This window comes from Aethalodelphis obliquidens, unplaced genomic scaffold, assembly GCF_003676395.1.
Source record: "Aethalodelphis obliquidens isolate GAN/ISIS:26980383/991018 unplaced genomic scaffold, ASM367639v1 scaffold2, whole genome shotgun sequence".
Classification (NCBI taxonomy): Eukaryota; Metazoa; Chordata; class Mammalia; order Artiodactyla; family Delphinidae; genus Aethalodelphis; species Aethalodelphis obliquidens.
Genome location: NW_020837946.1, coordinates 71,213,260 through 71,225,659, shown reverse-complemented (window position 1 = coordinate 71,225,659; position 12,400 = coordinate 71,213,260). Strand labels below are relative to the sequence as shown.

General features: G+C 38.8%; 1 protein-coding gene across 2 annotated transcripts in view; it reads right to left on the bottom strand.

Annotated features, from left to right (window-relative positions):
• The window catches only part of LOC113632839 (CD302 antigen), a 131,212-nt gene that overhangs the window by 14,642 nt on the left and 104,170 nt on the right, over positions 1 to 12,400 (bottom strand). For both annotated transcript variants that reach the window (XM_027130518.1, XM_027130508.1), the window contains one exon: positions 194 to 304. In XM_027130518.1, coding sequence (XP_026986319.1) covers positions 194 to 304 — 111 coding nt within the window. The remainder of the gene's footprint in view (positions 1 to 193; positions 305 to 12,400) is intronic.

Below are 12,400 nucleotides of genomic sequence, written 5' to 3'. Positions count from 1 at the left end.
CAGTGTGGTCCAACAACTGTCTTCCAGCTCAAGGGTATACCCCAATTCCACTGTTTGTGTCTTATAGAATAAAAGCTGTCCATTTATTACAAGGACCAAGGTAAAAGTGAGATACGACAAAACTATTTTTTAAAGAAATTAGTGTGCACTCTTTACTGATCTGTGAAAAAACAAAACAGAAAAAGCTCCTTACCATGGTCAGTACACTGATTTCTGACATCCTCTATGCTTTCTACTTTGATGGCTTCTTGAAGAAAAATGTAACAACTGTCTTGGAACTGAACCCAGGTGGATGAAGGGCAGTCTATGTGGAAAAAGAGATACGCTATTAAATAACTTTAATTTCATGAATTCCTAAAGATAAAGATATTAGATATTAAACTTTCACAAAAGAAAAAGAATGGCAATTTCCCTTGTTAATTTAGCCATAAGGCTCTTGGTCTTTGTTAAAATAAGAAATTGACTAGCGTGATAGGAATTTCTTTTTCACCATTGTACATATGGGAAAAGGAAAATGCGCCACTGATTCCCTTCTGATTTGACAGAGCAAAGTTACAAGTCTTTAGGTGTTTAGTAGTTCAGACATGTAAATTATAGCATATTACATATGCTAATAACCAAGGCAATAAACTATCAAGGAAGAAAACCAATCAGAATTACAAGTTCTCTTTCAAGGTTATCTTTGCAGTATATAGTAACAATTCAATTTCAAAAGTCGTAAGAGTCTTACAAGATCTTTTTGTTCAAAATATACTTTCAAGAACAGAGAAGAAAAGAAGTTGCTAGATTATGAATATTCAGATAAGTTTTCCTATTGCACAAGAAAACAAGATTGATATTTTTATGAACGTTTTAATTTAACACTTCATCAAAGCAGATTCTTTGAACTAGTTTTATGAAACAGGACCATACTTCTTCCTCTCTTGCTGTAGAGGGTCATCTCCTTCATCTCTATCTTTCGGTGTTATTCATTATAAAGATGTGTATTTTTCAGCCTTGCCTCTGGAATTTCACTAGTTAGCATTAGAAGCAAAAGTAGGCCTGTTAAGACCTTGATTTCACTGGCCAGAATGGAGAAAGGATGTGAAGATGTTATTGAATTCCAGTGAATAAAGGAACATTAAGGCATTAACCTTCCATATTCTCTTAGGTCTGTACAGGGAAAATCACTTTTTACCTGGTTTTATTTTTGCGGGATCTCAGTTCCTCGACCGGGGATTGAACCCAGACCACAGCAATGAAATCACCAAATCCTAACCACTAGACCTAGAGCCAGGGAACTCCCTGAATTACATTTTTAATATAAACAAGTAGAAGAATGGCTTACTACAAAGATCAGAATTGAACAACCAGCTATGTTAGTCTAAATTCAACAACCTCCATCTCACTAAGCTCAGAATATGGCCGAGCCCATTCGTTGTCTCCAGTACTTAACCTCAGCTTCGTATACAGCACAGACTACAGGCCACCAAGCTACACTATCTCCCAGTTTTCTGGTGGCTTCTGGATAATGAAGTGTGAGCAGAAGTGAAATGTGCAAAAATATGCCTTTAAAAGGAAAGAGTGTGCTCCCTGGACCACATTTCCTCTTTCCCTCTGGCTAAGATGTAGGGAGGTATCTTCAATCAATTGTGTAAACAATGGAAACAGCCTAGGAATAACAGCAACAAGATAAAAGGATCCTAAGTGAAGCCAACATATCACACTCAGGTTGTAAAGAGAGAGAAAATAAACTTCAATCTTGTTAAGCCACTGATAATTCAGGTCATTGTTACAGCAGCTGAATCAATAACCTAATTAATACAATGGGCTACTTAAAATTATCTCAATTTGTGAGTCATGAGTTTTTCTCTGGCCTCATACTGCTACATTTAAACCATCCAAGATGTACTAGCCTGAGGGTAGGCATCTCAAGATACAATTTATTTTGTATATAGGTTCTTTTTTTTTTTTTTTCCTTCCTGCTGTTTATAAATTCTTGTCTTACACGTGTGACTACCTTGGTTTGAACTCGGGTAGGAATCTAGAACTTTCCCATTATGGTGGCTTAAAGTTGGAGAGGGATGTTTTAACAACAAGCACTTTGCTTTGGGAAAATGCTCACAGTAAACCATTAATTTTTAAAAATCTCACTATAAAAATATATCTGCAGTATGATTCCAATGTTTAAAAAGCAAGGAAGTCTAAAATATCATGTATCACTTATATGTGGAATCTAAAAAAAGGGTACAAATGAACTTATCTACACAACAAATAGAGTTACAGATATAGAAAATAAACTTACTGTTACCGGGGGTAACGGGGGGGAGGGGTAAATTGGAAGATTGGGATTGACATATATACACACTACTATATATAAAACAGATAACTAATAAGGACCTACTGTATAACACAGAACTCTACTCAATACTCTGTAATGGCCTATATGGGAAAAGAATCAAAAAAGGAGTGGATATATGTATATGTATAACTGATTCTCTTTGCTGTACACCTGAAACTAACATAACTAACAAACTAACAACATTGTAAATCAACTATACTCCAATAAAAATTAAAATAAATAAAGTAAAATTAAATTTTAAAATAGCAAGGAAGTCTAGAAAAGTTCAGGAATTGGAAAGGCATTTTGTAGGAAGAAGGCTCAGGAAGGGCCTGAAAACAAGGTGCTTGGTTGAAAGTCTGTATGTGGAGCAAACCCTTAGATCCTCTTCCTGAGAAAGAGTACTCAGCCATCTCAGTTTCTCCATACACCTCTGCTGCCTTCTTTTCAGAAGAAAAGACTTTTATTCCTCCGTTTCCACTTCCAGACCATCAACATTACCCACTGCTCATCCTTTGAGATTCAGGCCATCTATCTACACCACTTTCTCTAAGACACCACCACTGTAATGTATTTTAACTTCTGCTTGTAATTTCATCACATAGTTCTTTCTCTTCGAACTCACCATCCAATGGCCACGGAAAGTAGCAGAAGGAACACAACTTTGAAGTCAGACAGACCTGTATTTTTATCTTGGTGGTGAGACCTTGGACAACTTATTTCCTGTATTTCCTCAGGCAAAAAGGGATAACGACCTCATTGGACTGTTGTTGTGAACATTAAGAAGCAACAAAACTGCACAGCACAGCGCCTAGTACAAGGAAGGTGCTCAATATATTGTAGCTTTTATTAACTCTACCATCCTCGGCACCCTTCTCTAGAGACAGTGACCTCTCTGAAAATAGGGGCCGAGCCTTATTTTTGAATCCCCAACACCTCAGATAGCTCCTTGGACTATAATAGGGACCAAAATATTTTGCTAAATGAATGAATGAATCCTATCTCTACATCCTTAAATGGCTTAATTTATCATCCCTTCAGCATCCTCAAACACTCCCTTTGCAGTGTATTCATCTTTTCCTTCTAGAAGCATGCTGTTTTCTTATACCCTGGAATAGAACTGGATTGACCTTGCTGCCAGTTCTAACACCGTTACTGGTACACTTGGCCCTCGGTATCTGTGGATGTGGAACCCTCGGATACAGAGCACCGACTGTACTACGCCACTTTATATAAAGTACTTGAGCATCCTCGGATTTTGATATCCACAGAGGGTCCTGGTACCAGTCCCCTGAAGATACCGAGAGACTATACTTTTTAAAAATTAAACTTTTTACTGAAATACAATATACAATGTGCAAATCATACATACCTATCTTGGTGAATCTGCATAGAATGAACATACCCATGTAATCATCGGTGAGATGAAGAAACAGACCATTAACCAAACCCGTTTGGTCCACTCACTTCCAAAGGTAATCACACCTAACTTCTAACACCACAGATTAGTTCTGTCAGTTTTTGAACTCTATAGTAATGAACACATACAGTATGTACTCTTTAGTGTCTGGTTTCTTTTGATAAACATTACTTTTATGAGATTTATTTATGTTGTAGCATGTAGCTGTAGGTTCTTTCTCATTGCTATATAGTATTGTATGACTTTATTCATTCTGTTGATGAATGTTTGGGTAGTTTCTAGTTCGTGGCCATGACAATATATGATGCTATAAACATCCTCTGCACATGTTTTGGTGCACATATGCATGCTTTCTTGTGGGTATATTTCTAGAAGTAGATTGCTGGGCCATAGAGTGTACATGTGTCCAGCTCTGACAGATACTGCCAAACACTTTTCCAAGGTGGTTATAATCCTTTTAAACAAGTAGGTTTAAAAAAAACCAAAAAACCCAGTTTGATAATCTTTGTCTTTTGAGTATTTCCATTAATATTTAACATAGTTATTGATGTATTTGAGTGTATATCTACCATCTTACTATTCATTTTCTATTTGTCCTACCTGTTTTATGTTCTTTTTTCCCCCTTTGTTGTCTTCTTTTTGGATTATTAAACAATGTTATATTCCATTTTTCTTTTAGCTTATTAATTACACATTCTTTAATTTTATTTCTATAGTGGGTACCCTGAAAATTACAGCATGCAACCTTGATTTATTAGTACCTAAAATAAATGAGTACTTTTACCATTTCCTAGACAGCACTAGGATCTTACAGTAATTTAACTTCTCTTCCTTTGTGTTATTGTTATTACTATTTTGCACGGTCAATGTTCATTTAGTTTTAAACACATATTTACCTTCTCTGTTGCTTTTCATTCCTTCTTACATTTCTGTATTACTAATTGTAATAATTTTCTGTTTGCCTGAATAAACCCCTTTAATGGTAGGTCTATTACAAATTCCCTCAACTCTTGATTTTCTGTAAATCTCTTTATACTGCCTTCCTGTTTGAAGGCTATTTTTGCAAGTACAAAATTCTAGAGTGGCAGCTTATCTTTCATTGAAGATGTATATAATTTTACTGTTTTGGCTTCCATCATTCCTATTGAGAAATCAGGTATTAGTCTGATTGTTACTCTTTGATGGCTGCTTTCAAGATTTTCTTTGTCGTCTTCGGTTTTTAGTAGTTTGACAGTGGTATGCCTAGTATTTTTTTTTTAATCCTGGTAATAATGTAATGCAGTTATTGAATCTGTGGGTTTATTTTCACTGTTCACTTTTGGAAAGTTCTTGGCCATCATCACTTCAAATAATGCTTCTCCTCCATTTTCTTTCTCCTCCCTTTCTGGGACTCAAAATACATATATGTTAGATTTCTCACGATGTCCAATATGTTCACTTTGCTCTTTTCTATTTTTAATACTTTTGGCTCTCCATATCATAATCTTGTTCTTTCTGGTTTACTAATCTACTCTTCAGTTTTAACAAATCTGCTATTAAACCCATCTACTGAGTTCATAATGTCAGCTATTTTTCAGTTACAGAATTTCAGCTTGTTTGTATTTTTATAGATTCTGAGTCTCTGGTGAAATTCTCAATCTTATAAACATTCTCGAACTTATTACGATTATTTTATTTTTTATTTCTTTAATTTTTATTTTATTATTTATTTGATTGCACAGGCGGGCTCCTTAGTTGTGGCACATGGGCTCCTTAGTTGTGGCTCATGGGCTCCTTAGTTGCAGCTTGCTGGCTCCTTAGTTGCAGAATGCATGTGGGATCTAGTTCCCTGACCAGGGATCGAGCCCGGGCCACCTGCATTGGGAGCGTGTGTAGTCTTAACCACTGTGCCACCAAGGCAGTCCCTATTACGATTATTTTAAAGCTCATTTTTGAAAACTCTAATTTCTGGGTCACCTGTTGGTCTGTTTTTATTTTCCCCGCTTTGGCCTGTTTCTTATTATGCCTGGTAGTTTTTTTTTTTTTTTTTTTTTTTTTTTATCAAATACCAGATACTGTGCAGGAAAAATTGCACAGTATCTGGTATCTAATATTTAAAGTTAAAAACATTGCAGAGGCTCTAGAGGATGTCATTCTCCCCTAGAAAGGATTCTGGTAGGCATCTGGAGTATTGAAGATTATCTTAATACAATCAAGGGTGGAGTCCACCTGAGGGGGATGTTACAGCCTTTGTGAGGCCCAGTATCCATGGATTCCAACTGAAAGCCTGGATATTAGCTAAAGTCCCTCCTCTTTGGCAAGTAAAAACTCAAATTTTTGTCTCCTTAACACCATGAGAATGCCAAAAACTCTGCTCTGCTTTTAGCTGCTTAAAATTTGGGCAACTCTCCTAAAGGGAAAAGTAGTGCACAGAGTATTGGGCTCGCATCAACGAGTTGCCTTAGCAGCTCTCTGATGCCTGCAAAAACCATTATTATGGAATTTTATTTAGATTTTCCAGTTGTTCTTAGTGGGAGCGTTAGTATCCCACTCCACTATAGCCAGAAGCAGAATTCCCTCTTTCACACTTTTAAGCAAGTTATCGATAAGTGCTACCATCATCCATCCAACAATCATTTGCTGAGCAACTCCCACGTGTCAGATACAACGGTCAGTGCTAAGGGGTAAGGATAAAAGGATTTAAGGGGAATTGTTCCTACACTTGAAGTGCTCAGTCTGATAGGAGAGTCAGACACATATAAATAACAAAGGTGTGAGAGGTTAAATGCTGTAAGACTATAGATGAAAAAGTAATAACTTGTAGAGTAAGGAACCATTTCAAAAAGGAGACAATATTTGAGCTGCAATTCGCAGGACAAATGAGTTTACCATGTGGAAAAGGAAAAAGAAATCCCAGGCAGAATGGAACACCATAAAAAGCACAGTGACAGGCACCTAGTAAGGAGTCAAATATTTGTTGAATGGGTGAACTAAGCAGGTCTCTCCCTCCCTACACTCCTCCTACCAGATGTTTTATGTATTAAGACGTGAGAGAGAAAAGAAAAGCAATCATTTCCAGAATGAAACTCAAATTGAAAGTCACAAGGGCACATACTCTGAATTGCAAACTTTGACTCTTTTTTCTTCTCCTATTTTCTTCTGGTTCCCTTTGTTGCTTTTTCTTTAGCCTTATGGAATTGAAAACAAATGGAAATGGAAACAGACTCCATTACCACATTTAAGGACACCTGAAACACCTTTATAAAGTGAAACACTGGAAGTCTTGAACCACGGGTTAAGAAATGCCCTCTTGTATCATTTCTAGTCAAAACTATACATAGGATTTTGTACTGACAATACATAACTCAAGAATATAAAAAAATAATTCTTGAAATACTGTTTAAATGGAATAAAGCATGTCTATTAAGTATACGAAAATATAATCAACACCAAGTGAAGTGAAATTTATATTATTTCTTTGTATACTTGTAGCTCTTAGGCTTTACAATTACAATGAACTCTGATCTCCAAACCATCTATAAAGTATATTCTTTTTATCAGTAGCAACTCATGTGTCAGTTCTCCATGAAATGTCCAACCCTCACCTTCCCATAACCTCTGATTCCTCTGAACTTCTACAGGACTTTGCACTACACAACATGTAAGAGGCCTTTTCTGGTTATAAAGACTAAAGACTTGTTCAGGTTACCCCAAATAATAGAGATGTTTTGCAAGGATACATGGGGTAATAAGAAATCTGAGGATATTATCCCAGCAAACAGGCCTCCTAGGGCTCTTACATACAAGGTACCCCTTAGGTACCCCTACCTAGCTTAGGGTAGTCAGCCTTTGATATAGGAAATTATCCTTATTTTGATTACTTATGGCTTGGATGGTGAGCATAATACGGAACAAACCATGGCCCTATGCATAAGAACTGTAGGAAGCCATTCTTGGAAAAGGGGATGTGTTATCCTTTGATGACCAACACACATTCACGTGCACTGACAAATCCTGCTTTTCTGTATGGTAGTTATCTGATACCTATCCTGTTTTCCCAATTGGACTGTTAACTGCATGACAACAGAGATCATAACTTAAACCTAACTTGTACCCCCAATAATAACTATGATAGAGTTTTGTACATAACACAGATAGCCTGCAGAGAAATGGGACAGTGCAGGGTTCTGATTAAGCACATTAAGCTATGGAGAAAAGTCTGGCTCTGACTACATGACCTCGGGTATGTTACTTAACTGTGCTCCAATTTCCCTATTTGTAAAATGGGGATGATAACAGTACCTATCTCAGGGAGTTGTTGTGAGAAAATTGTTTTAGGTGCTAGGGATTCCACAGTGAATAAAAAGGAACAAAAATCCTGCCATCCTGGAGCTTATATTCTAGTTGAGGCAGATACATGAAGGCAAGATAAATAGGTAAAATAATATGTTAGATGGTATTATTATTATTATTATTATTTGCAGTACGCGGACCTCTCACTGTTGTGGCCTCTCCCGTTGCGGAGCACAGGCTCCGGACATGCAGGCCCAGCAGCCATGGCTCACGGGCCCAGCCGCTCCGCGGCATGTGGGATCTTCCCGGACCGGGCCACGAACCCGTGTCCCCTGCATCGGCAGGCGGACTCTCAACCACTGCGCCACCAGGGAAGCCCTGGTATTTTATTTAGATAGTACATTAGCAATCTATTGCTATGTAACAAATTAGCAACTTAAAACAATAAAAACCTTTATTATCTCACACAATTTCTCTGCATCAGGAATTCAGAAGCAGCTGCTTAGCTGGGTGATTTTGGCTTGGCATCTCTCATAAAGTTTCAGTCAAGGCTGCATCTATCTGAAAAGTGAACTGGGGCTGGAGGATCGGCCACCAAGTGAGTAGGAGCTGGCTGTGGGTAGAAGGCCTCAGTTCCTCACCATCTGGACTTCTCCACAGGGCTGCTCAAGGGTCCTTATGACATGGCAGGTGGCTTCCCTAAGAGCAAGTGATTCAAATGAGAACAAGGTAGAAGTGCAATGTCTTTTACAATCCAGCCTTGGGAGCCACTCTCCATTATTTCCACAGTGTCCTGTTGGTTATACAGGATACAGGTCAGCCCTATTCAGTGAAGAGTATGAACACCAGGAAGCAAGAATCTTTGGGGCCACCTTGGAGGCTAGCAACCACAGATAAGAGATGCCAGGTCCTGACTGTAGGGTGGGGGCTGGGGTTGAAGTTGTAGAAAGGTGTCCAAGGAAGACGTCACTGTAAAGGTGACCTATACAAAAAGAGATCTGAAGGAGCTGAAGGAAAAGAGCCAAGTACTTATCTAGGTCACACAGGCCTCTGGGATGGGAATGAGTGTGATGATAATGATAACTGACAAAGCCCCTTGCTGGATAATTCAATAAGCAGTATGTGATAAGACAAGAAAAAGCCCCAAAAATAAAAACAAAAAGCTATAGGCAGAAAAGCAGAAAACAAACTGCTAACTTCAGATCCTTCCAACTTTCAACTGTTTCTTCCTTAGGCTCATTTCAGCATTAGCAATTAACTCCAGTTAATGTAGCACTGAACCCTTCTTCTCATGCTACCAGTCAGAGTGAGTGCCCCAGAAACAAGCTTTAAGCACTACTCAAGAGATATATATTTACTTTGGGAGAAGAGTGTTCCAACAGAGGCTGATACCTCTTGTGAGGGAACTACGGAGGTTCACGCACTTCATAAGCAGAAAGGCTAAACTAAGTCTTTTTCAATGCCAAGTATCTTTGCTATAATGAAAAACCTGTCTCCCCAAAATACTGCCACAAGTTTTCAATTACGGGTTCTGTAATGTTTTCTAGAAAGTATATTTCAAGAAACATCCTTGGGTCAAAAAAAAAAAAAAATCCTGCCCACAATGCTCTCTCCAAAGTGCTTTTCTGTTACTCTTGCTTCTTCACAGCTGCTGAAAGATAGGTTGTTATTAATAACGCACCTAAATGACTCTTCATGGATTGTATAATTTTATAATTCTATTGATTTAATATGTACAGAAATTTAGGAGCCTGATGAAAATTTTGAAAGCTTGTACTTAACTCCAAAAGTTTCCAAATAGATCCTCCGCTTAAAATTATCATGTGCTGGGCTTCCCTGGCGGCGCAGTGGTTGAGAGTCCGCCTACCGATGCGGGGGACACGGGTCCGTGCCCCGGTCCGGGAAGATACCACATGCCGCGGAGCGGCTTGGGCCCGTGAGCCATGGCCGCTGAGCCTGCGCGTCCGGAGCCTGTGCTCCGCAGCGGGAGAGGCCACAACAGTGAGAGGCCCGCGTACCGCCAAAAACCAAAAACCAAAAAAAATTATCATGTGCTAAAAGACTAAAATGGCAGAGCCACAAGGATGTTTTGCATTACCAGTCAGCTCTAATGGAACTCTCTGTTCCCTTGTAATTAATTTTTTTAAAGAACCAGGCACAGCATAAGAGGAAGTGATCCTTGGGACAGACTTGTTCTGAATGTTAACAAAGGAGGCAAGATTGTACTTTTTTTTCCTTGCCAATAATAAGACCTTCGCCCCTCTCCTATTAGACATGAGTCAGTCACTTACCGTCCACAAGGGCAGAGGAGGAGGAAGAAAGAGGCGCTGGTTATTACCTTTATTAAGTATGGAGGAGGACATGGTGTACCAGGCCCCTGATAATCCGGAGGGCCTGGGCTGCAAAGATATCCCTGAATTGTAAGGAAATTCAGCCACTCTGACACTCAGTCCCCTCCCCACGCTACCCAACCTAGCTTCCAAGATGTCCACCCCCATCTTCTCCCTTCACGTCCCTTCTCAGAAAAGCTGTCATGACTTTTATTCATAGAATGAGGGTGCCAGTGCTTCTCTGCACCTTTCTTACTGGGCAACGCTGGTCTATTCTCTTATAGATGCAATCTCAAGATTTGTCCTCAAAATCTAAAATAATCTTAAATACTTGATATGTATAATAAAAAATTGTGGACAGCAACCCTGTTGCAAAACTAATTTTCAACACGGAAGCACATTTCTAAAAGCTTCTCAACAATGAAAGAAGTCCTGAAATAATACCTAATTACTATTTCACTTTTTCCTTGGAAGGCAAATGAACACTAACATTTCAAAATTTACAATCTGAAATAATTTCCCCTGAAACATCACTGCTCCATTCACAAAGGGCCAGAAAAAGTCACATCAATAGATTAAGGTGACTTAATGCTTTGAATTCAATTATGAGATGAGTTCATGGGCGGAAGTAAAAATAACTTGAAGGAAACTGCAATCCCATTATCGCCCCCTACTTCTTAAATCATTCATCTAAATTTTTTATCCTTTCATTATAAATTAGAATAAAGTACAGAGACACTTTTCAAAACAAAACAAAACAAAAAATCCACAAGATAGTAAAGTTTCTGCTGTTATGGAGCTCCCCTGGTAAGGGGAGCGAAAAGCAAGAAGAGAGTGAAGAAATGAGATTCATTCTGAGAGAATTCAGTGCTCTGAAGAAGAGAAAACACGGGGATGTGATAGAGAAGGTGGCATATGAACAGAGCTCTGAACGATATGGGAGTGGGCAGCCATGCCAAGGACTGGGGAAGGGGAGGGGGGTCTGGGCAGAAGAGCCAGGAGGTGGCTGAGTGCCCAGAGGTCATCGTGGATAAACAGAGTGGATAGCAGGAAGGGCGGTAAGAGGTGGCGTCAGGGAAGGAGGCAGAGTATCGTAGGCTACGGCAACTCAAAGTGAGAAACGATTCAGTGACCACAGAATGGCGTTTCCTCTAACATGCTTGTGTTCACTTATATTCACGCTGCTCACAGGAAACCACTGACCCAAGAAACAGACACCGATCATGTACTATGTACAACAAGTGCCGTTACAGAAGAACTTTTTAAAAGGGATGGCATGGAACCTTACTCAGGTATTTTTTGTTCATTGTGATTTTTCAAGATAATATCTAAGAACAACACAAGATCATTTACACTAATAAACTCCAAAATAACAGAGAACAATAATTTCCATTTCAATATTACATTTATGCTTTATGCAACACCCTAGGAGCTTTTCTGTTAAGACCTTGCCATTCAGCAAATTCCATGAGAACCTTGAAAAGCTCTTTCTTTACTTAGTTCTAAGCCAAATGTGATTCCTGATCTTGTCTAGATAGATTTGTGAAGTATGATGATAAAACACATAGTTTTTCAGCCCTGTGTTATCAACATGTATGGGAATGTGCTCGGTAACCATACACATCAACAGACATAAAGCGGCACTTGTGACATAATTTTCTAGTTGCAATAATTACCCTTCACTTCGTATGAAGAGAACAAAGGAAAACCAAGATTCACCATGTCTGGAATAGGTGCTAGACATGGAGTTCTCACTGAATGCTCACTACAGCCCCATGGGTATTATCTCCATTTTACTGAAGTGCGATGAGTTGCACAATTCGATCAAGGCCACAGAGTCTGTACCTAACTCCAAAGCTCATGCTCCTTCTAAATTAATCCTTCAAACCTCCTGAGAGAAGCTGATTCATTAATAGCAATCATTTATTCGACAGGCACTTCTTCAGCTCTTGAAAAGTCTATTTAACCATACTTGACTTATAAAAGGAAAAAGAACAAAACTTTCCAAAGATAGTTTTGAGACAGGCTGGGACCTGGGACCCTTTGCTGCAATGCTTG